The 25965-nt window shown below is 38.9% G+C and overlaps 1 protein-coding gene across 12 annotated transcripts in view; it reads left to right on the top strand.

The window, feature by feature from the left end:
- Positions 1-25965, top strand: part of znf512b (zinc finger protein 512B) — an 85754-nt gene that overhangs the window by 13579 nt on the left and 46210 nt on the right. For 7 of the 12 annotated variants that reach the window (XM_058409607.1, XM_058409610.1, XM_058409605.1 and 4 more), the window contains one exon: positions 22991-23070. The exons of 3 other annotated variants lie outside the window; for them this stretch is intronic. In XM_058409607.1, coding sequence (XP_058265590.1) covers positions 22991-23070 — 80 coding nt within the window. The remainder of the gene's footprint in view (positions 1-22990; positions 23071-25965) is intronic. 2 more of the 12 variants (XM_058409604.1, XM_058409606.1) reach the window with 1 other exon arrangement.

Genomic DNA, 25965 nt, shown 5'->3' with positions numbered 1-25965 from the left:
ATTTTCCTGGAGGATTTTCTTTTAATAACAAAGAATGTTCATTTTAAGATGACCAAAAAAACAACAACTAATATATTAGTATATTTTAATAATATTTCAGAGAACTACTTGAGATATGCTGCCGTGTACACATTTGTGTGAGCTATATGGAGTGACCAGATCAGTAATATATGGTAAAGACATATGGATTTCTTTTGGTTTTATATATGGTAAAGAAAAAGGGAGAGGAAAAGACAAAGTCAGTAATGGTTGTGATATATGTGAAAGATTTGATGGAAATGTATTTTTACCCACAATGCAAGATTTTTGTGATAGAAGGCTGCTGCAGGAAGTGACATTACTGATAACATTTTAGAAGAAAATATGCTTCTTAATTATTCATAAATATTTGTAATACATTTTCACTTCATTGTATAAAAAATTTTGAGGGAACTTTTATCAGGAGAGAGAAAAAAAGAAGAGCTGTGATCACTGAAAGTTTTCAGTCACTGAGAGTGAGAGGGAAAAATTCACTGAGACTGTGAGGAAAAAAAGGTTTGGGATCATGGAATAATAACTGATGTAAGAGTGTGCTGCTAGGATGAAAGGAAGATTATAGTGCTGAAATGAATAGGATAATGAAATTAGTGACAACCGGGGTGGGGAGAGAAAATGTTTGTGTATGCAGGCAGAAGACAGAAATGGCTGGAGGTGGAATTTTTTTGTCAGCAGAATCATGCAAAACAAAGACTTCATAATGCTGAGGCTGTGATGTGTGATGGCATAGGTGAGCCATGAAATTAATTACATTTCTTTTAGTTCTAGTTGATTATATATTAACTATTAAGTATTGCAACTATTAAATATTGCAAGGTCCACCAACATTAGTGAACAGACTGGTGCAATTTAATGAAATGAGCTTAATTTGAAAGTCACACAAAATGGCTTTTTTGGTCCAGTGGTCCTGCTGCTTGGTGAGTTTCAGTTGAAAATACAGGAAGCTCTGAAATGTAAAAGCTGCTACATTTTGAGGCCGTGGTTGCCTGACTCAGTGTGCCTAGCTGGGAAAGAGTTGTTTACCTCATGGCATGGCATTATGCAACTTGGTGTTGGAGGCCTTATTGGCTTGTCTATGTTTATGTACATGATTGTCTAGAATGTCTTTCTATGATATAGAGTAAAAGATTTCCCTTATGAAGATCCATGTATATGGTTTGCCAGAGCCCTGACCTTGGGAAGAACTGAAATCAGTACCTGACCTAATGCTTTTGTGGCTGAGTGGGCAGATATGCCCACAGCCATATTCAAAAATCTACTGTGGCCAGCAGCTTAGATGTTTCTAGGATGAATGTGCAATACTCGTTACCAAGAATTGCACCCCACTTTTCTGCTAGTAATATATCCAAGTCCATCTAGTTATCAAGATCATTTTCAAAATGACTTTAGTAATGTCAGAAAATATGAACACCTTTTTAAAATATGATCAAGAGCTATGGTTATACTAAAGAATGACCTAGATTTTTATAAACTATGAAGAATAAGAATATTAGGACGAATATTGGGGATTCCATTGTCTCGTAATGTGTGTATAGTATATTAAGCCCTGAGTAACTAAGTAGTTTATCTTACCGTTATTACTTCACTATTATGTTCAAGACCACTCACCACACTGAGCAATGTCAGTGTACACTTTAATTTTCTGCATATAACTGTAAATCTGTTGAATCTTTGAAAAGATATACAGCGGGTAAAATAAGTATTGAACACGTCACCATTTCTAAATATATATTTCTAAAGGTGCTATTGACATGAAATTTTCACCAGATGTTGGTAACCCAATCCACACATGCAGATAAAGAAATCTATAGATGTCCATAAATTAAGTTATGTGTAATAATGTGAAATGACACAGGGGAAAAAAGTGTTGAACACGTGAAGAAAGGAAGGTGCAAAAACGGATGGAAAGCCAAGACACTAGCTGAAATCAATCACTAGCTGAAATCAATCAGTAATTAGAAAGCAATCTTGCCCCATTGGCAGTGCAAATTAATATCAGCTGGTTCTCAAGACCTTTGCAACCTTAGGAATAAGCAGGTACAATTGTTTCAAAGAAAACCATAAGTAGTGCACTCATCTACCATGGCCTGTATGCATGCTCACCATGCAAGACTGAAGAAAAAGCATGTTGAAGCTCATTTAAAGTTTGCTGCACAACATTTGGACAAGCCTGTGAAATACTGGGAGAATACATTGTACAGTACTGTACATCACCCCAAAAACACCATACCAACAGTGAAGTTTGGAGGTGGGAATATCATGGTGTGGGGCTGTTTTGAGCATACAGTACTGGCAAACCTCATGTAATTGAAGAAAGGATGAATGGAAAAATGTACTGAGATGTTTTTGATGATGAAGATGAAACAAAGGTGGACATTTCAGCAAGACAATGATCCCAAACACACAGCAAAGGAATTGGTTTTAAAGAAACCAGACTTGAATCCAATTGAAAATCTATGGAAAGAACTAAAGATTAGAGTAAGAGTTGAAGACAAAATCAAGTCAAAATCACACTTGAGCAATGCGTGCAACTAGATGTGTCTTGAACTGGTCATTACCCACAAAGACTTGTACGAAGTATTAAATAAATTTCAGTAAGCATGTTCAATACTTTTTTTTACTGTGTCATTTCACATTATTACACATAACTTAATGTATGGACATCTATGGTTTGATTTCTTTGCATGTGTGGATTGCTTGGGTTGTTACCAACATCTGGTTTCATGTTAATAGCACCATTAGAAATATATTTGGTGAATATTATAAGAAAAATGGTGACATGTTCAATACTTATTTTACCTGCTGTACATAATAACACAATTTTGGATATTCTTATATTAGAAACATTCAAAGGCACTAATATGTGATTATAATGTTGGAAACAACTTTTATAGCAATATGCAATATAAATGTTTCCACTCAAAATCATATAACTGTACAACTACCTCGAAAAACAGAATGGATTATATGATGGTGTTACTCAGAAAAGTCTGAATTCTCTTCTTCTGCCCTGTTTACGACATTGCGGCATGAAGAACAAGTATGCATAGACCAATCAGGGAGAGGTTCAGTACTTCACCTAATTGACTTGTTGTATTGTTGCTCCTTCTTTTCAGCTGGTTCATCAACCAACTTCACATGTGTGGGATGAATCCACCTTGGCTTCCTGTCAGTGACAAGGATAATATGATACAGTCCCTCAAACTTTGGCTGTAATGGTGTTTGCAAGTGCTGTGGCTTGGTGACAAGAACCCACTGTCCTGGAACCAAGCTGTGACTACCAGGTCCAGGTGAATTCTAAGCATCAATCACTTGCTTTCTCCCTGTTTAAAGTGAAACTGTAAACTGAGTAATTTATTTAGCAATGTCTATAACTTTAGCAATGCTTTACTAGTGAAGTGGGCATCAGCAGAAGACAAGTCAGATGTTCCTGGCAACAATATTGGCCGGGTCTTTAGTGTAGGTGGCTCTTAATCAGAATAACACAATGGGAAGAGCTTCTGTGAGAGTCCTTCCTGATGCATTTCAATCTCTCTTTTTGGGAGTCTCTCTTTGATGGTTCAGTTCATTTGTGCCACGATTCCCATTTACTGATTACGATGCAGGCAGTGGAATTTCCTTTCAGTACCCATCATTTGGCACACTTCCTTTCAGAATGCTGCTTAAAAGTGTGACCCTGTGGTCTGAGTCCAATGCCCCTATGAGGAATAATGACTACATGATTGCAGTATGAGTATCACTGCTTTTTCTTGTTAAATTCTTCTACCCACCTTTAGAATATGTCAAACATGTCTAAGACTTCAGGACAGGCATGCATTTTTACCATGGTTACATTGTCCACTTACAAATGTTGGAACAAACCTGGATGTGCTGGAATTTTCATCCCAGGAGTTTTGGGTCTCCCCACTGGATTGTTTTTTATACAATTAACACTGTAACACTTTCAGTTTCATTGTTGAATGCTAGGTTACACCATATAGACCATCATTCCCACTTCAATTTGAACCAGAGAATGCATATTTGTAGCCAGATATGGTAGTAACTTTGGAGGAGTGACAATGCTTCCACAATTCATTTTCATGCATCTTTGCTCCATTTTACATCCAGGACCATTTTTTCTCTTGTCTATATCCTTCTTGTAGTTCTTTGATATCAAAGTCCATTCTTGTAGAACGTTGTCTTTGCTTCAATCTTTTGATCATCTGCTGCTGCTACTACATTCCATTTTGCCTTTCTTCTGTGTTTTGTTTTTTTGTGTGCTTTGACTTTAATTACAGACAATTCTTTTAGTAGTTGCAATGCAGCCAATAAGTCTGTTGGCTAGATTACACACTTCATTGAGTGCCTTGAGTTCTTCTTGTTGTGCTGAAGTTTTCCCTGACAAAGCCTTTGAGGCGAGCACTTCATGTGCTGACGTTACTGCCTAGCCTACCAGTCTCTGATTATCTTGAGAGGATCTGTCTGTGCACAAATCCAATTTTGGATTGTGCACAGTATGGTGGAAATTCAAAAACAAATCACTATTTAATAAAAGGCTTGGTAACATGCTCCACTACAATGAAATTCAAGACAAGGCAAGGCAAGCCAAGTTTTTCTGAGCTATATAACTTTGTAAAGTCTCAACTGCAGCCTGTTTTTCTTCACAGCTGTCTCTTCCTCTTGGATGGGCTAGATTTGGTTATAACTAGTTATGTGGTTAGGCAATACTGTCTTTGTGCATACATATGTCTCTTCTCACACTCAGCGTGTGTGGCCCACAGCAATATTTCTGCCTTCCAAGCATGTTCATGTAAACAAATATATCGAAGCATAACTATGACCTTATGTTGGAGCATGGGAATTTTTCTACTACACGGACGTCCTTTCTTGAGCTGTCTTTGGTCTTTCATCATCTGAACAACTTTGACAGTTGTGATGACCCTCTTCAGTATGTGGATCTGGTAACAATGTTGCTGGGTGATTTCACAGTGATGTTGGGCAGCTTCAGAATTGCTGTCTATCATGCAGCAGTAACAGTGGATTCATGGTGATTATTGTGTATACAGTGTGTGGGTATTTCACTGTATACCTTTCATCCATTACGTTACTGAATCCATGGCCAGACCTGTGGCTTGAATCACTCTTAGGCAGGGCCCCCATCCTTGTGACACTTCGTCCAGCTTTCCTAAATAATACAAGACTGTTCTGTTCATGTGCTTGGGCCAAGACAGCCATCATGTACCCATAGTGCTCATGGTGTCTGGAATTCAAAGGGCTGGTGCTTGGCACAAATCTTACTTGAGGATCTTGAATGCTTCTTGCATTTGTTTAACTTTTCATTGTTCAACTGTAGCTTTTCTTAGGAGTCTTTTCTTACCTTCATCATGTCATTTAATATTTGGGCCATCATTGTGTATGAATCAACCTATTGCTTTATTGAAATGGGAAAATCCCAGAAATTATAGTAACTCATGGACTGTACTAGGTGGGTCAGCAGCCATTTCTTGCTTCTCTTGTGAGATTTTCTCTCTGGTTGAGTTGTACTTTTGACAGACTTTCTTTGTATCCATTTTCTGTCAAAAAATCGAGAAACATCTTTATCATGTTGTTTTTCAGTTTCATAAATCATCCATAAAATTTATTATGAAAGATGACATCACTGGAGGTTCTCTCAGAAGATAGTGGAGTGCTATGTGATAAACTGTGTTACTATTGTGAAGACAATGGCACAACAATGGACAAACATGTCTTGTTTGAAGTCCAAACTACCTTTGACTTGTAGTGGATCATATGTGGATCTGTGAGACTAGCCACCCACACTGGAATACTAATGCAAAAGAATTCTTTTTGTCCATTCATTTTAGTGCACACATAAAGGTTGAATTAGTGTTAGGAGGGGCCTGAGGGAAGGGGTCTCTAAATATTTCTAGTATTTCTCTGCAGTGAGTTTTGCAATGCTCATGTTAGCTGCAACAGCTGCTTAGTAACCAGCAGAAAGGTGTTCACATCCAAGGTACTTGAGTTTGACTTGTCTTCCTTTCTCTCTGATTTCTCAATATCTTTGTTTTTGTATATGTAGCGTTTAGGATGTGGCATAGTTTTCTACAATTAAGTCTTTCTTCTTCATGGGATTTTCTTGAGCATCACCATTATCTGATTTTTTGGTTGTATGTCTCTCTCTCTCAAGGTGAATCAGGCCAGTGAAGTCACCATAGTTTCCTACTCTTTCCCATTGAGGATTTGTGATATTATAAGCATCTCACAGTTGAATTGTGGTTCTATTCAGAACATCTCATAAATAATTGCACCACGCTTCTCTGAAGCGTGCTTTCTAGGTTCCACATGGTTTGTTTGCACACTGAAAACAGCTTATAATGTTTCCTCAACAGACATGTGCATTTGCTTCATTGAAAATTCCAGGCAGCATCTAAATTTTGCAGCCTATGCAGCATCAGTATTTCATTTGTCTTCACCTTCATCCAAGGCTCTTGTGAGTATAGGTATCATGAGTAATTCGGAACCAATACTTCATATGGATGAATATTGTAGATAACTTTGATTTGTATGACATGTTTTGTTCTCTGTTTTTTCTGCTTATTTCTGGTGGCCTATATGCATGATTGAATTCCTCCATGTACCATGATTATTTTCCAGCTATGTTATCTCCTCTTCAAACCACATGACCGCAATTGCATTGTCGATTATGTCAGAGTTCACTCACTGTATTGGCCTTATGGTCAATGCATTACAATTTTCTACTGGCATGTAGTTAATTCACACAAGTTCACAGGTATCTTCACTCATATGCATAACAGAGACATGAATGAATACAAAAAGCATAGAATTAAAAATGTCTCTTCTCATTGGAATATGTGAGTAAGAAAAAAATATTTGTTATGGATGTGATATTTTTGCATAATGGTAGTGTTGTGTCTGAAGTTGTACTCCATATATTAATTGTATAAATTATGCAATTTTCTCTTCCATTCAGCCAGAGAATTTACAGTGCAATATAGACATGAGTAAAATATAAATACAGTCCGACATGTTTTGATACTGTCACTATAGACTTCTGGATTAATTATGCTGTTACTATTGACAGTGACATTATCAATAAAGAATAGTTTGTATATTCCAAAAGCAACTCACAAGAAATTACAAAATAAAATACAGAATATCTAGTATAACCCTTTGTCCTTATTTAAGGAAATTTGTTGGTAATTTCTTGTAAGACTCTTGCTACTTTGTCACACTTGTCTCTTTAAACTGTTCTTCATTAAATTAATTCTTTTCCTCAAACTTCTATGAACAATACCCATGACAACATGAGAGAAGTTTGTTTAAAATCTTTGGAAATTTATTAAAAATAAAAAAACCCAAAAAAAATCACATGTACATAAGTATTCACAGCCTTTGCCATGGCACACAAAATTGAGCTCAGGTGCATTGTGTTTCCACTGATCATCTTTGAGATATTTCTACAACTTGATTGGAGTCCACCTATGGTAAATTCAGTTGAGTGGACATGATTTGGTCTATATAAGTTCCCACAGATAACAATGCATGTAAGGGCACAAACCAAGCCATGAATTGTCTGTAGACCTTTAAAACAGGATTGTGTCGAGGCACAGTATCTGGGGAAGAGTACAGAAAAATTTGCAGCATTGAAGGTCCCAATAAGCACAGTGGCCTCCATCAGCCACAAATGGAAGAAGTTTGGAACCCCCAGGACTCTTCCTAGTGCGGGCTGCCTGGCCAAACTGAGCGATCAGGGAGAAGGGCCTTAGTCAGGGAGGTGACCAAGAACCTGATGGTCAATCTGAAAGAGCTCCAGCATTTCTCTCTGGAGAGAGAAGAACATTCCAGAAGAACAACCATCTCTGCAGCACTTCACCAATCAGGCCTGTATGATAGAGTGGCCAGATGGAAGCCACTCCTCAGTAAAAGGCACTTGACAGCCCGTCTGGAGTTTGTCAAAAGGCACCTGAAGGACTCTCAGACCATGAGAAACAAAATTCTCTGGTCTGATGAAATAAAGATTAAACTCTTTGGCCTGAATGGCCAAGCATGTCTGGAGGAAACCAGGCACTGCTCATCACCTGGCCAATACCATCCCTACAGTGAAGCATGGCAGTGGCAGCATCATGCTGTGGGGATGTTTTTCAGCAGTAGGAACTGGGAGACTAGTCAGGATCAAGGGAAAGATGAATGCAGCAATGTACAAAGACATGCTTGATGAAAAACCTGCTCCAGAGCTCTCTGGACCTCAGACTGGGGCAACGGTTCATCTTTGAACAGGACAACGACCCTAATCACACAGCCAAGATAGCAAAGAAGTGGCTATGGGACAACTCTGTGAATGTCCATGAGTGGCCCAGCCAGAGCCCAGACTTGAACCCAATTGAACATCTCTGGAGAGATCTGAAAATGGCTGTGCACCAACGCTCTCCATCCACGCTGATGGAGCTTGAGAGGTCCTGCAAAGAAGAATGGATGTGCCAAGCTTGTAGCATCGTACTCAAAAGACTTGAGGTTGTAATTGGTGCCAGAGGTGCTTCAACAAAGTATTGAGCAAAGGCTGTGAATACTTATGTACATGTTATTTTTTTCGTTTTTTATTTTTAATAAATTTGTAAAGATTTCAAACAAACTACTTTCTCATTGTCATTATGAGTTATTATTTGTAGAATTTTGAGGAAAATAATGAATTTAATCCATTTTGGAATAAGGCTGTAACATAAAATGTGGAAAAATTGAAGCACTGTGAATTCTTTCCAGATGCACTGTAGGCTGCACCTGATCTACTTAAACAGGATTAGGATTGAAGGAGAAGTTAAAAACTAAAGAATTCTCTTCAATCAAAGTAAAGGTAATTGCCCTAATATTTATATAATTGATAAATATAGGTAATTTTTAAAAAAATAAACAATTCAGGGTTTATATATAAAAGAAAGATAACAATAATCATCTTTAAAAAATTACATCAGATGTATTTAAATGCAATAAACAAATAAACTTAAAGACGATGGCCTCTTTGGCCTGAAATAACAGAAGAACATTTCTTGCTGTGTCACTGCTGTTGTGAAATTAAAACTAAAATGGCTGCCTACAAACTACTAAAATAGTCAGAATACTCCCAACCTGGTATGCTAGAAATACTATTATCACCAATACAACAGTTCCTTAGAGCTGTTAGCCCTTCTGTTTTTCTGGTGACAGAAGAGTAAATCACTTAGGGCACAGGTCTCCGATAAGTTCTACAGTTCTCATTCTTGTTGACCTTAATTTCAATTTTCCTCACCTTCTCATCAATGTCTGGAAATACTTGAGGTACAAGAGCCAACAGCCAGTCATTTCTTTTGACTTGAACTTCCTTGATGTTCGGAATATATCTCTTTCCTTGATGTTAGTCCGGTTGGAATGCCATTTTGCAGCCACTCTGAAGATTTACTAGATACTCACATTAAAAGCTAGGCTTGGCTACTCTGCAAGCTAGGCTGCTCTTCAAGTATTCTTAGCTCTTTACATGCACACTGCCTGCACCACAGTTTGATCTGATTTGTTTTACTGGACCCTTTATGGCAAAGTACATCAGAGGGCATTGATAAAGGTGGAGGCATCAAGAAATTCAATCAATTCAAAGTGGACTGCTTGAATACTCAAACAGGTAAAAATGTTTACCCATCTTTTTTTTTCAAAGCCATACCATGTGCTGTGTAAAGCGACCGTCCATGGCCCAAAGATGTCAAGGCTGACATAAGTGAACAGTGCATCAGTGGCAAGTGGATCTGGAGAAGCTACCTTCTGTTCAATGACTCTTCCTTTGAGTCTCTGGCAGATGATGCATATATCTTTGCTCCAATGATCCAGAATCCTGCATTTCTGATAGCACTTTTCGTAACCAGGTGTCTCTGGTGTATGACCAGTTCATCAAAATGTTTCATGATCAGAAGGGCTTTTCCCAGAAATGATAACAGGATGCTTTTCTCTTTGTTCTATAGGAGCATGCTTGAGTCTGCGACCTACCCTCAGAAGTCCATCTTGGTCAATAGAGGGGTTCCGAGTTCTTTATGATTCACATTTTTATGATTTCCTTCTCTTCATAAAACTTAACACTGTTGGATATGTTGTACTATCACAAATTTTGCTTGTGAAAGTTCTTCTGTGAGTGTTTCATTACAAAGATGCTATTTTATTTTACAGGTGTTTGCTAACTTAGTTTCAAGTCTGAACAAATGCATGATGTGGATTAAATTGGATATACCTCATTAGAGATTTTTCCAGGCTGAGAAGCACTCAAAGTGGGTCAATTAGGTTGAGTCAGGATGGTGGAAGAAAGGCAGGCACAGAAAGCCATGTGGAATGTTTTAAGTTTATGGAGGACACTGAAAATGTTGAATGATCAGCAGGGTTTCGACTTATGGAAACTGTTCTGGCCTTATTGATCTCATAATCCATTGGGGTCTATTACTCACATATATGTAAAACCATCTGGTTTGGTTATGAATATACCCCAAAACTACTTTACTGTCATTATAGAATTCTACAACATTTAGAGTAATATAAAACTCATTTTGAATGAGTTTGGCCATTTCTACTGCTGGGACTGCTGTTCTAGCTTTAATCGAGTTATGGTGTAAGTCAGGTGTTTCAAATCTTATCCCGAAATGGCCAGTGTGGGTGCAGGTACCAATCAAGCAGGAGACACACCTGTTTAATCGGCCCTTTCCAGGTAAGATTGGACACCCCTGGTGTAAGTAAACAGTCAAGCAAGCTTAGCCTTGCTTAGGACAAACCCTATATCACATGAGCCAATGTCATCCATCACTTTCAGATACACTAGTTGCACAATTGCCTTTGTGAAAACATCTGAGAAAACATCAATTACTGCCCTTTGTGCTGAAAACCTTTTAGGACCCGCTGGGTATTCCAAACACAGACAGATCCTGCAAAGACTGTTTCCATCAACTTTCCTGACTTGCTTGAGGAGCAGCCCAATTTTTTGTGTCTGCTCCCATGTCAGGAAGAAGGAACTTTCGTTGTATTGTAATAGGTGCTGCCAGTCCAAGAGGATTAAAAATGCTGTTGACCATGGGCGTCGCTAGGCCTTTTTTAGGGGGGCTTCATTTCTACTCAGCCCCACTAAAAATTCTGCGATTCTCCATAAACTGTACACAAATTTGTGATCGTCTTAGCCCCCTTCAAATTTCATATGTAAACAGCGGCAGACTTTAGCTCCTCCCCATGTTTCAGCGCGTTCTTCAATCCTCAGACCGCAGCGTCGCAGTGTGTGTTTTTCGATAGATTGTTATAAAATCTGCGTCTGTGCAGTTCTTTTTCATAAATACAAAATGCCATGGGGAAGTAATCGGTTTACTGTACGTTTTCGCTGCGTAACACATTTGGCAGAACTTGCATACTACTACAACTTTGATCTAAAGACAGAGGAAGTAATGGTAGTTACTGTGTAACTTTTTGACATGTAAAAAGCAAGCTGGTGCTGCTCCACAGGACATGATTTCAGTGTATAACCTGTTGGATTCTGACATGTTTCCATCACTGAAATCTGTCATCCAGGTTGCCTTCACTGTACCTGTTAGCACCTGGCTTAGGAGAATAATGGGTCAGTGCAGGCTCCATCAACTGGCAGTTATGGCAATCGAGAAAGATGTTGTTGTGCAATTGGTATTGGTAACCATGATAAAATTATCAATAGATTTTTTTTTTTCAAGGAGAGAAGACATAGGTTGATGGTTCACATGAAAAACCAATAACTGGGCTACAAAAGGAAAAACTTTGTCTATGCTTCTCACAGGCTGCTTCAATTTTGCTTTTTTATTTTTTTGTTTTTAACTTTTGAAAGTGAATCACAGCACCCACATAGTTTATTCCATTGTCCAACCTCATAGCTGTGTTGTTTATATTGCTAATATGGATAGTCAATGTAAGTTTAAAGTTATTTGTTGTTTTCTGGTTACATTTTTCTGTTTGTACTTGAACATAGAAAGAGGTTTGTACTAGAAATGCAAACCTCATTTTTGTGTTTATACAGTAAACAGGTGTGTGTGTGACTTGTATTTGGCTTGTTCAGTACTTTTATTTTATTTATTTTTTACTATTATACCCTCATTGGGGGCTGAGCCCCCCTTAAATGAAAATCCTAGAATCACCCCTGCTGTTGACAGTTGCTAAGAGACTTCTCTGTGTGAAAGGCTTCTCTCGTTTTAAGATTTCAGCATAGAAATCTCAGCCTTGGGCACTGATTTCAGGTCACGATCCATGTAAAAGTCACACTTCACAAAGTCTCTTGCACCTTTCCCTAACTCGAGTTCTCTATGTTGAGCTGTGTGATATCCACAGGAGAGGGACTATTCCCAAAAACATGGATTTTCATCCTATATTCTGTGACAGGTGGCATGGTGGCTTAGTGGTTAGCACGTTCGCCTCACACCTCCAGCACCCTGGGTTCGAGTTTCGCTCCCGCTCACTGTATGTGTGCACAGTTTGCATGTTGTCCCCATTGCATGTTCTTGGTGGGTTTCCTCCATGTGCTCCGGTTTCCTCCCACAGTCCAAAGACATGCTTCTAGGCTGATTGGAGTCTCTAAATTGCTTGTAGTGTTTGATTGCGTGAGCGAATGAGTGTGTGTCTGCCCTGCGATGGGTTGGCACTCCGTGCAGGGTGTATCCTGCCATGATGCCTGAGATAGGCACAGGCTCCCTGTGACCTGAGAATAGATCGGATAGGTGGTACAGACAATGAATACTATGACATCTTTAGAGGCATAATTCTGTTGGAGCCAGAGATTGTAGGCAGGTACCACATTCTTCATTTTCCTTCACTGACCTGACATGTTTCACATTTTCTGATGAATGACTACCTAGCTACTTAATCAGTAAATCCAACTGTTTGCTGGAAGTTAGTTTGAGCCTCCTGGTAAGAAAGAAGACTTCAAAGCTGAGGAGCCAGAGGAGCGATCTGGCTGTTTGAACAGTAACTGCCTTCCTCCTTCCTCTCTACAGGCTCCTGCAATACCCTTTTGCTGCAGCCATGCTAGCCAATGTCCTACTAGATCTTTAGATGATGATGTTGAGTGTGCAACAATGTTATGTCAAAACCAAAAGAGTTCTTTTTTTCTGTGAATGTATTTTTTTTTTGTGGAACTGAAATACAAACACAATGTATATTAAGCATTATGTATAAAGTATAAATAAAAAAATGTACAGCACAATTTTTTATGTGAAATAATCCTTTATTAACATAATTTTAATATTATTTTAATATTTAATATTATTTTAATATTAATTCATAATATTAAATAAACAAATTAACTTACAGACGATGGACTCTTTGGCTTGAAATAACAGAAGAATATAGCTTATATTATCTGCTGCTGTGTTGCAATAATGTGTTTGCTAAGTGATCAAGGTTTTGGGACAATGATTGTAAGGTTGTGAGTTCGAATTCTAGGTGTACCTAGCTTGCCACTGCTGGACCCTTGAGCAATGCCCTTAACCCCCAATTGCTCAGTTGTATACAATATAAGTCGCTGTGGGTAAGGGCATCTGCCAAAATGCCAGAAATCAAAAACCAAAATTATTAGTCAAAATATGGTCAAAACACTTACACTTAATACTACCTTTACTGATTATGAGAATAACATAGCTTAACATTTTGCTTTTCTTTTCAACTCTGTTTGAATTTCTGAAAGGTTTTTGTACTGACAAAATCATGCAGAAATCATCAAGCATCTAAGATAAAATTTGTATTAATATTAAAATATTAGCAAAAAAGGATGCCTAACTTTTGCATAGTACTACATATTTTCAACTGCAATTTACAATAAGTTTTATTGATGCATAATTTATAAATAAATAGTGTTCCTTCATGGCTATAATGCAAAAAAAGTGATACGGCAGCTACGGCAGGGAGACACAAAAGATCCAGAAGTGGGTGAATTATGCTTTTTTATTTACAGTGCTCAAAGTGAGGGAGAAATGGAGTAATAGCAGCGATGTCTGAGCTTGCAGGCTGTATGGGGTGGATAAGAGGCAGGACCCAGGGCGCTTTGCAGGGTGCAGCAACTTCAGGGAGCGTTGTGCTCATTGTTGGTGTCACACTCGGAGAGACGTACATTAGTACACAGTAGTTTACACTTCCTCTTACATCCCCATGTCTGCTGCGCCCCTAGAATATTTCCAGGTAACTTGCCACTGCTCTGATTGGCTGCTTCTGAGCCGCGTTTCTGCTGCCGTTACCTACAGCTCTGTGCTCTATCCACAGCAGGAGGTGCTCAACTGTTGCTGTCCTTTCAGCACCTAGGTGGTAGTAGCACAAGGAGCACTTGTAGGCTGCTTGTTTGTAGTGATGTGGCCGCCACTGTCCTAATATGCTTGTCAGTGTTTTTGGAAGAAAAAAAATTATGTGGACAACAATGAGCATTTAAAAGGTTAAGATTCTGTTTTGTATTGCTAGAAAGTGTGTCCAAGTGCTTATTAACTTATTATCTATTAAAATGTTTTGTCTGTGTTTTTTCCAGTTTTATTTTATACCCATCAAAAAACCTAGTGAACCAGCATCATTGTATTCATTGATAGAGACTTCAATACACTTCAAAACACAAAAATTCACGCTTATTACCTGAGTTCCTGTCCTGCCCATTTTCTTATCATTTTTGCCTTTTGGATAATTGCACAACTCACAACTCAAAAATGTCAGTACATTACTCAGATGTCTGGTCCTCAATAATTATTGATCATTAATCACTTCGCACAAATCAATTCTCAAATGGGGAAATGTATTTTAGTCAATCATCTATCTCATGATCTGTTAAGCAGCAGAGGTGGTTATAGTTGCAGGCAAATACTTCTCATTAAACTAAAAGCAAACAAATTTAAAATGATAAGTAGAATCATAGTCAAGGTGAGTGTGGCAGTTTCTAAGCATCTGAGAGTAAAAACAATAATAAACAAATTGACTACTAAGAATAGGATGTTTCTCTAAAACTGAAGGGAAGAACCGAGAGAACTGGTCAGTAGTCGCTCCCTACAATGATTGTGTCAACAATCTCACAAATTATAACAAAGCCCTATCCAACCCCAGCTAATGTTTGACAAAAAAAAAAAACAACCCATACAGTTTCATTAAACCATGTGGAGTGATGTTTTACGGTCTGATGACAGCAAACTTTTCTTGCTTTTTTTAAAAATCCATATTACCTAATAATAATAATAATAATAATTGGTGAGCAAAAAAACAAAACAAAAAAACCTAACAAATCACAAAAGAACACCATCCCCATTGTGAAGCATTCTTTGAGGATTGCTTTATTCAGGGTGCAAGGATTACTGAACGGCTTCAAATATCATTACACTTTGGGACAATACTGTAATGCTTCTGCTAATACAATGTCACGCTTCAGAAGTTGCAGCAACTCAGCCCCATGCGTAGGATTAAAATCATGTCCTTGTTTTTATTAAATAAAAATACCGCGATATAACCCACAAAACAGAAAGTAAGTATAAATAAATAAACAATACATAACTGCTTGGAAATTTGACTGAAAACACAAGAACTATGGTGATAGCAAAAATTACCATAGAAACAAGGATCCGAACGCAACAATGAAACAATAACTCGACAAGGACAGACACAAAAGGGCAGGTAAAAATAAGGCAACACATTAGGGATGATAAACAAAGATGACATGACACATGACCTAAACACATGATGCTCAACAAAGAATTGAAATTCACTCCACCAGCACCCTCTGGTGGTCTGGTCATGAATTGTCCCAGTAGTTACCCCCCGCCAAGGCGTGGCTCCTGATACGCCTAAACTCACCCAAATAATTGTCCCAACTAGGCCAAACGAGGGGGTAAAAAACATGGTGAGGCCCAAAGAGAGATCAAGGATCACAGTGAAATAAGGGAGGATATAATAAGGTCCATAGCCAACCACCAAGGTCCTTAATGATGTCCATGGCTGAGCTCAATGACCAAGCCAAATTCTTAGTTAGACAAAAGGCCCAAGAGAAATCCATGGCCAAGCCCACACTACCAAACGACATCCTCAGCCAAGCCTGGGGATAGATTGACCTCCGGAAAGGGTGGGGAGGGAGGGAAGCGTCCTCCACAGGAACTACAAGTCGAGCGATGTCCTTGGTTAGAACAGAAGCAGAGCCATGCTTCCATTAGGCTCAGATAAAAAGGGTGGTGCCTCCTGCCAAACATGGTGCCAAGTGGAGCAGCATCCTTGGCTGGAACAGAAGCAGGAGAACCACCCTGACGAAACGTGGCAGGGAAGTCCACATTGGGCAAAACCCACCAACAGCTGTTCTTGCTGGATGTCCTCAGCGATACTCCAGGGCAATATCCAGTTCAAGTCAAGATATGAACAAATCTAGCTGGGCAATCCTGCTGTGTCTGCTAAAGTGTCAAGTTATTCTGTCATGCTTTGGAAGTTGCAGCAACTCAGACCCATGCACAGGATTAAAACCATGTCGTTGTTTTTAATTAAATAAAAATACCACGACATGACACATGAAACAGAAAGTAAATGGTACATAAATAAACAATATATAACTGCTTGGAAATGTGACTGAAAACACAAGAATTCTACATAGCACCATACAAGCAAGTATCCAAACGCAACAGTGAAACAATAACTCAACAAGGACAGACACAAAAGGGCAGGTATAAATAACACATTAGGGATGATTAAAATGACATGACGTTATATCAATATTATACTATAATAATAATAATAATAATAATAATAATAATAATAATAATAATAGTAATAAACAAGGAATAGAATAAATTTCTTGTCTGGAATATCATGATACAAAATACTGACACGCTGAATTTTGCTTCTCAAACGTGTATTGCTGTATTGTCATTTAATGTTTATGAGCTCTACCTCTTTTTGAACACTAGACAGCAGCACCGGAGGTAGTTGCATATGTAGCACATACTCGCATACAGAGCATATTATGATTGACCAAAACTGCCTAGGAGGCATACTTTTTAATAGCCCAAAAAGTTCAACTAATCAGAAGGATGAAATATAAAATATAATATAAAGTAAACTTCTCTTGTTTCTACTGAGGTTCCATAACCGAAGGTTTAATGTAGACTTAAATCAATGCCTGTGTGCTGCACTTGATGTGTTGCTCTCACATTAAAAAAGCAATTCAGAAGCAGTGTTGTGCTTGCAGTTTTCCCATCTGTATAATTAAATTGGTAGGAATGACATGCTCATGAATATAAGGTATATGTCAGACAGCAGTAGGAATAGTGATGATTGTATAGGGCCATCTACCATGAAATAATCTTTCCAGTATATACTTTACAAACTTTAAAGTATTGTGTATATCTAAAATATTTTATATATCTCAAAAATATATATACAATATATTGCCTAAAACTTTGGAATAGTTTATATATATATTTACATTATGTCAGAGCTCCCTTGGTCACTGTCTGCCACTGTTTGTGATGTTTGTATACTGTAAAAATATATATAGTATACATAAATAGTAGGATACTACTAGTGATTTTATACAAAGGTTACGGGCATCTAACGTAACTTTTAACGTTACTATTTTTTAACATAAATAGCATGGAACGGGATTCCGATCTGTTACTTAAAAGTGTTCACTGATGCTAGAAAAATGCTATGTTAACAGCAACCATCACTGTGAAAATGTTGTTTTCCTCAACTCCAGCAACTTATCAAATTAGCTAATTAATTATCTGAAGATGTTTAAGTTGTTGCCGATGCCTCACTTCAGCAGGTGTATTAGCTGCAGCTACTTTTGCTATTTTGCTATGGGAGATCAGTCTGCCAAATACAGTACACTCTTAAGCTTTTAAATACATGTTGATTAGGTGCTTCCTGATGTTAGATGTGTTGCCATGGTCAGCCTTGCAATTAAAATTACAAATGTTGCAAATACCATTGTCTGCATCTAATTTTGTAAAATGAAACCACACTTGCAAACATTTTTGGTTAGCCATTGTTGTGTTTGAACAAGTAATGAAATGTGGCACCGATTGATTTAATGTGAATCGGTAATCTGCAATACGGATGTAATTCAGTCAGTACCCTTAAAAGTACAGAATTTGGTACCCAACCCTAGGACTGTGCTCTTCCATCTACTGCAGCTGTACATCAAAGGAGAGAAATGTGAATTCCATCAGAACTCGATAATCTTGGAGTATTTGATTAGTCAACAGGAGGCAGAGATTGACAATAGTAAGGTACGGGCGGTAACAGGGTGGCCAGCCCCCTCCACAATCTGGGTTTCTCAAACTTTTATCAACGCTTTATAAGAAAGCTACAGTTCCATGGCCTCTCCCTTCACATCTAAGAGGGAAACCCAAGAAGTTGAACTGTTACGAAGCCTCCTAAGCCACTTTCGACAAGCTCAAGCAGAGCTTCACCACAGCACTTGTCCTGAAACACCCTGACTCTGACCGCCCGTTCGTAGTAGAAGTCGAATTCTCTAATTAGAGTTAGAGCAGATCTCTCCCAATGTCATTGCACACCAGGCAAGCTCTTCCCATATGCCTTCTTTTTCCCGAAAACTGACACCTGCTGAGGCCAACTATGACTTGGGAAACTGGAAGCTGATATCTATCAAGGATGCATAGAGACCTGCAATCACAAGTACAGGCCAGGAGGTGAAAAATGGGCATCTCGGAGAAAGGCTTTTTCCTTCTACCTGTAAGGCTGAGCCACAGATGCCTTTTCATGACAACATTAGCAGCCATAGAATGGTTGATAGGCCATGCCATTTGCTTAATGGCACAGAGGGCTAAATGACTGGTGATTTCATTGTAACATCCTCTGCTGTTCTCAAGGAAAAGCCACTCTTTTTCCTTGTTCGTATCCTTCTACTTCCCCTATTCTCTGATAAGCATCAAGCCTAATAGGTTGCCTGACTGAATGCAGAAGTTGGCTACAAAACTGATCCAATATTAAAACCCAATCTATTTCCTGTCCAAATGGGATCTGCCAAACTCATTTTGTCAAATCCATTGTTGATAAAAGTGAGCTCCACCTAACCAGTCAAGCAGTTTGTCAATAAAGGGCAATGGATAAGCATCAAATTTAGAAACTGCAATGATACAGACTGAACCATCTGCCTTGAAAATGACTGGACAGGTCCATACACTGCAGGACTCAATGATTACCTCCATATTGATCAAGTGCCTCCCAAACCACCTGTTTTGTGTTTAGGCAAATAATAGCTGTAGCTGTGTACCACCACCTCTGTTGTGTCTGAGTGTAGTGTTCTATGAGATCATTGCAACCAGGGAAGGGTGAGAAAACATCAGAAATTTATTCCTGCACTTTTGCAACCTCTATAATTTGGGATGGTGAAAGGGACTGAGTGGATGGTGAAAGTAACTGTTTTTACCTCTGGATCTAGTTCCTTCTGTTCTTGAATTGACTGGCCAAAGCCATAGGGACCACCTCTCTCCATGGTTTAAGGAAACTGATATGGTATATCAGCTGAGCCCCCTCTCTATCCATTTATTTTACCAAATTGTTGACCCCCACAAATCGCTGTGTGACCTTGAAGGGTCCTTGTCATTTGTTGAGAATTTGTAGATTAATGTGGGTAATAATCTGAGCACTCTATTTCCCTGTAAAAAATTCTTATAGCTGAGTACATGTCAGGAACAGCTGGACAGTTCCCTGCCTGGCCTGGAGAGGGTGCTGGCAGGTGATTCTGTGAAGCCTGCTTTATTGTTTGTATTTTGTGCCACGCCTTTCCTGTTCTTGTTCCTGCCATGTCACCTGTTCCCCATTAGTCCTAATGTTGTGCCCTTATAAATAGGGATCATTTTGTACCTGTCTCTGTCACTGTTCTATGCTCTATGTTTCATGTTTGTTAGTCAGGTTTCTGTTAGTGTCCCCATGTCTTGTGTTTATGTAAATAAAGCAGTGCTTATTTGAATCCTGCATATGGGTCTACTCCAAGGCGTGCGGACGGGTTCGGGTTTGCGCCCCGCACTGGGCCATTCTTAGGCCTGATGCAGATTCTCCTGTTCTAAGTGTCTAATTATATCAATAACATAATTCAACATGTTCATTAATCTTCAAATGGTTTAATTTCCCAAAATTTGTACATTTCACAAGTTAGTCCAGATCTTATTTGGGATCCCAGCTCAGGAGATGACATGGTTAACTGCTGTCGCACCACCTTCAAACACCGCCACTAATGCCTGACCCATGGACCATGAGCCGGTTTAATAGGTTCTTCTGTCCTAGATGCCCTACCACCGGATTATGGTGAAAAGATTAGAATAACATTTCCTGATGGCTCTTTGGGACAAGTATCTGGATCATTTCCTCCTGTATCTGAGTGTCTTGTGTCTTTAATATTTGCAAAATAAGGGATGAAGGGCACCACACCATTGGGCTGAATTCAGCATTGGGCTTCATTCCATTCACATTCCACTCAGTAATATCTACACTTAAGGACTACACTTAATAATTGTGTCTAAAGAAACAACCAGTTTTGACATGACTTTTACAAATTCACAAAAAATTCAGAACATGACTCATGGGGTCTGTAAACAATAAATAGTAGAATTGACTGTTATTTGACTCAAAAGTAAAAACTAACTGAAAACAGTTTACTGTTTGAAAGGCCTTGTACATTTGGAGCTCCGAAGCAAACAGAGTCATTGCTTTGGTTCATGCCATAATTTAAAGATAAAATTAACAAAGCATTTTTAGTTCATCGAAATTGGACAGTTTGTTGCATGCATTGAAATTTGGATTTCCAATTGTGAACTACGTGACTGGAATGGATATATTATGGCACAGGAGGAAAGATGGCGAGTCACCCATAAAGTTTGGATTTTCAAATTTTCATTTTATCATTTCATCATTTGATCAGCTGATGGATATTTTCTCTTTCCCTATTTTGTTTTCCCCTTTTCTACTTTTGAACTTTATCCATTGAACTATTCTTTAAAACTGAATTTCTTGAATGGACTGAACTATGGACTGAACTTAAATTGTTGAAAGTATTGATGTAATAATTTTTATTCTTTGTTATAGTAGTTAATATAGTTGTTATAGAATGGTAAAATCTAACTGTGCTCATTTGGGTTGAAACGTTTATGTTGAGCTTCAGCTGAAGCTAGTAAAAAAAACAGAAAACTAAATGCATTAGTTTTTAATAAAAAGGCGTATTTAAGTTAGATAAAAGAAATACATTAAACCAAACCCTAAATAAACATTATTTTCTGTGTTTCATTTATTGGTTGACTTTAATTTTGCGTAAAAGTCTGACATCGGTCACAAAACTATACTAACAAAATTTAAAGAAAAGTGAAAATAAAGTACTCTGATCCTGTGTGTGCTTTGCCCCCTCGAACATTGCATGCTCTGATTGACCTAGCTTAGTGCATTGAACCAAATTGTTACTGTAGTGTGGTATTGAGTTAAGCATCCAACCATTGCCAGTGGTCTTTCATACTTCTATGAGTGGGTTTAAATTTCTTAAATGCTAAAAGTTTTGTTTAGCATGTTATCAGAAAATACTGGCAGACAATTTGCATTCTACAGCATGAAAGCTGCACATGGGACGCTCTTAGATGTTCCAACATGACAATGATCCAAAGCACAAGGCCAAGTTGACCCTCCAATGGCTACAGCAAAAAAGGTGAAGGTTCTGGAGTGGCCATCACAGTCTCATGTGCAGTTTGTGGAAGACAACCAAAAAATTTACAGTAATTGGAGGCATTTTGCCAAGAAAAATTGCATTTTGCCTTTGTTTATATATCAGAAAGAGAAAGATTTCCCAAATGGCTGATGTGATTGGGCCATGAAGCTGTCCTTAAACTGTGTGTAGCAGTGGTCTAGTGTCCTATTGCCTCTTATGGGACAGGTGAAGTGCTAGTAGACGTTTGAGCACTGTTAAACTGTTGAAGTCCCCTGCAACAACAAATACAGCATCATGAGTGGCTCATGTAGTTCCCATAAGGAAGTGTCTGTGTCCTCCTTTGAAGGAATGTACATGGTGCTGAATATGACTGAACTAAATTCTTAAGGGAGTCCCTCTGGAACCAAACCCTGTCCCAGAGGTCATCAACTATGTTATCCAAAGGCGACATTGCTAGGCAGGGGAGCACAGTGTACATGTCCCCTCAGCCTGCTCCTGATGCTGGCTTGTTTCCCTCATAGCTGCCACTTTAGGTTGCATTCTTTGTTACTTTTTATGATATCACCCAGCCAGCATGTGTCCGGGTTTAGAAATGGTGATAGGTTAGAGGATTGTAATAGTAATAAGGGTGTATCTGCCTTAGGTAGTGATGTCTGTGGTGAAAGGAGAAAGTGGTTAAAGTGGCAGAAAGTGGAGAAAAATAACAAAAACAAATAAAGCATGGCCAGAGCAGCTGTGATGGCAGCCAACCTCATTGCCACCACCTCATTTGCTGCAGGTCCTATTAGGCTGATCAGCTAATTTTTAAATGAGGAGATTATAGACTAGATTATAGTTCCTTAACATGTTAATCTCAGAATTGTCCTGTATTTATTATTAGAAAAGTGTAATTCCTGTCACTAATTTTTAGTGCAAAGCTAGATGAGCAGCAAATTAATCGGGTAGTCTGCTACTTTATTGGGGAATCCAAAATTATCTTTTTTTAAAAACTCATGGACATGGAAAGTTGTGTTATTGGTTTGGCCAATCAGTGGTCTATCATCTGCCATGGCCAGCTTCTAATATTTAAGCAGTTTTATGGTTATTTAGGGTATTATTTCAATTCAGAAACAAAATAAATGCCCGCTCTAACTTCAGTAACCCATTGAAAAATTATCAAGCTGTGTTACTTTCAAAAACAGAAGAAAGGAGAGTCATGAGTTGGTCTTTTTTATTGGACTGGAATAACCTGTCCTATACTGGTTCTTTAGAGGAAAACTAACTATTCCAATGTATATTCTCCCTCAGGTCCCTCCCCCAATGAGAGAACAGGCAAAAAGAAGAAAGGGCACCACTGTGTGGAGGTACCAGACCATTGCACAATTCCTGTGAGTCCAAATGATAATGCTAGTTATTCTTCATTCTGACAGTACCAGGGTATCATTTCATTAAAACTGGGAACTTTGTTTTGACAGGAAATTACACTGACAAGTTAATGTCCTTTTCATTCAGCTCTTTCTCTCTCTCTCTTTTTTTTTTTTTTTAGAAATTTGTCTTTATTTGTACTAGGAAGATTGTGGTGCCTGCTTAGTCTGTGTAAAGTTCCATGCCACTATTTAATATATCTGTGTAGGCTGGTGTAGACACACATGATGGGTCAGTGAAAAGAGGAAATTAAGAGACGTTCTTAGTTAAAGTGAGGTTTTGGCTGCTTCCTGAAGTCCCCGCATCTTTACGGGCTTAAATACCATGATGAATGATTTAAAGGGGTAAAACCTGGCCCTGTAAAGTGCCTGTTTATAAATAAAAAAACATCACTTTTCCATAGCTTTTGTAAAGGTCTTGGTTCCAGAACTTTTGTGGCTTATTTCTATATTTCTTTATATAGAAATAATAGATCTAGGGTTCTGATTATTATTATTATTATTATTATTATTATTATTATTATTATTATTATTATTATGCTAAACTTTCTTCAAATGGTGGATACCTTCACCCCTACCCTTTGGAGGCTGTTGTTAATGTCACTGGGTTTTCTTTACACTTCCCACAATGTTTCTTTCTGCTGTCCATGGTCAGCTTGTTCAATGTGTTGCTATTAATAGAGTTATGGATTCTTTCTTTTTCAGGACATTCAGAATTGTTGTATTAGCTATACCCAATGTTTGTGCAATGGATTTTACCTCTTTTCTCTTTTCTCAACATCTTCACAGTAAAAATTCGAGGCTCAAACCAAGAGCTGACATTCATAATTACTAATTAAGAACTTGGCAGTTACATCATTACTTGACAAAATGGGTGGTCAAAACAAAAGGTGCCATATTCTAAGTTGACTGTAAACAGTCAGCTCAAGAAGTCGATTTGTTACAGGAAAATAGGCAAGTGCAAGGATCTGAATGACTTTGTCAAGGGCCAGATTGTGATGGCTAGAGGACACTGTCAGAGCATCTCCAAAATGTCAGGTCAGTCTGGTTTTCCTGGTTTCCTTCAGTTATTAGTACCTACCAAAGTCATCCAGGAAGAACAACCAGTAAACAAAAATTGTGATCTCTGTGCCTTTGATCATCTCATGGTTGTACAAGATGGGCTAGTTTGAGTAGTTTAGATACTGCTGATTTCCTGAGAATTTTTACACACAATAATGTGTGGCCAGATTTGTCCAAGCTGCCAGAAAGGATATAGCAACTGAAATAATTACTCTTCATGACCATACAGGGGACAACTTGTATTTTTTCTGTGTTGTTTTTTTTTGGTAGGGGAGCGTGCAAAACCTGTCCTCTCCATAAACTCCTCTCCCACTTGGCTGTTTTCTCCAGCCAGGTGCCTGTGCCTTGTGGCGTGGGTCCTGTGTCTGCTGAGGCAGCATGCCAACTTAGATCATGGGTCTACCCGGTTGAGTTAGTTGAGGCGGAACAGAAGACGGGTGAGCCCCTTTTTCTTGTCCTCTCTCTCGACTCGGATTTCCCTGCTTTGGCTACGGGAGCTTGCTTTGCGATTTCTCCTGACCTGAACAAAGAATTATTATTGTGTTCATCAGACTCTGAGGAGCTCAGTGTGTGCAATGATGAGCAGTATGCCACTGAATTGCTTCCTGAGAGAAAACAATCAGTGGCGTTTGTGCTGTTAAAGGCAGTATTGAGTGCTGTCACTAAACTAATTCCGCACTTGCTTGGCCAAGTTCCTGCGCTTCATGGCTCAAGTCTCACGTCTGTTGAGGTAGCTTGCCGGGTCATCTCAGCTGACTCTAATACCTACGCTTTGGCTCTGGGAGCATGCTTTGCGATTTCTCCCAACCTAGATGAGGATAAAATGCTATCTGCATCAGACTCTGAGGAGCTCGTTGTGGGCAACAAGGAGCAAGCAACAGTCAAATTGCTACTTCATTCTGCGGTGTTCGAAAAGCTCCTGGATGGGATCACACATGCTCTTGCTAAGTTAGATTGGCCTGATGAAAGGTTAACATTGTCTGCTCTGAGGTTGACAATTACTTTCTAACTTCACACCACCTTCCATGCAGGTGTCTCCCATTTTTCCCAGACGAGGTTGTGGAATATTATTCTGCCTGTTTATTCTCCTCTGCTGAATATTCAGCCATTGTGGGCCTTGATGAACATGGGTATGCAGCGATGCCTAGGGTTGAAGAGACACTTGCGAGCTATCTCTCCCCTTCATCAGCTGCATGGAAGAAGTCTGTGCTCCCATTGAGGCCCTATCAAGCCATGTGTGACTTTGGGGAAAGCCTACAATCCATAAGGTTAAGCCAGTGTGGTGCTGCACAAAGACGCAGTTTTGCACGTGGTCTGTGGTGAAGGACTCATCAATGAGGTCTGAATTCCACCAAGCCATAGATTTAGTCGTCTATGCCACAAAGCAGACAGCCCATGTCATAGGCTGTTTAATGTCTGCGTTTGGTTGCCACAGAGAGGCAATCTGACAGAGATAAAAGAAACAGACAAAACCTTTCTTTTAGACACCCTGATGTCTCCTAAGGGCCTGTTCTTCCCTCGCCACAGTGAGGAACTACGGCTATCAACCAGTAGCCACCGGCCCTGGCCTGGCCTGCTGAGGCGGGAAAAGAAGGTTAGCATTGCAGCCAGAGTACCGACCCCCCTCCCCCGACTGATTGATTGATTGATTGATTGATTGATTGATTGATTGATTGATAGTGCCTGAGGGCTACGTTTTTCAGGGATGTCCCTTTAGGGCCATCTCCACTGCTGCCTACCCAGCCACCACTGGTGCTTCAGGGTTAGTCATGACTACACATGCTCCTGCTCCTTATG

The sequence above is a fragment of the Hemibagrus wyckioides genome, linkage group LG15, assembly GCF_019097595.1.
Source record: "Hemibagrus wyckioides isolate EC202008001 linkage group LG15, SWU_Hwy_1.0, whole genome shotgun sequence".
NCBI classification, from domain to species: Eukaryota; Metazoa; Chordata; class Actinopteri; order Siluriformes; family Bagridae; genus Hemibagrus; species Hemibagrus wyckioides.
Note: the sequence above shows the minus strand (reverse complement) of the source record. Positions and strands in the feature narration are given on the sequence as shown.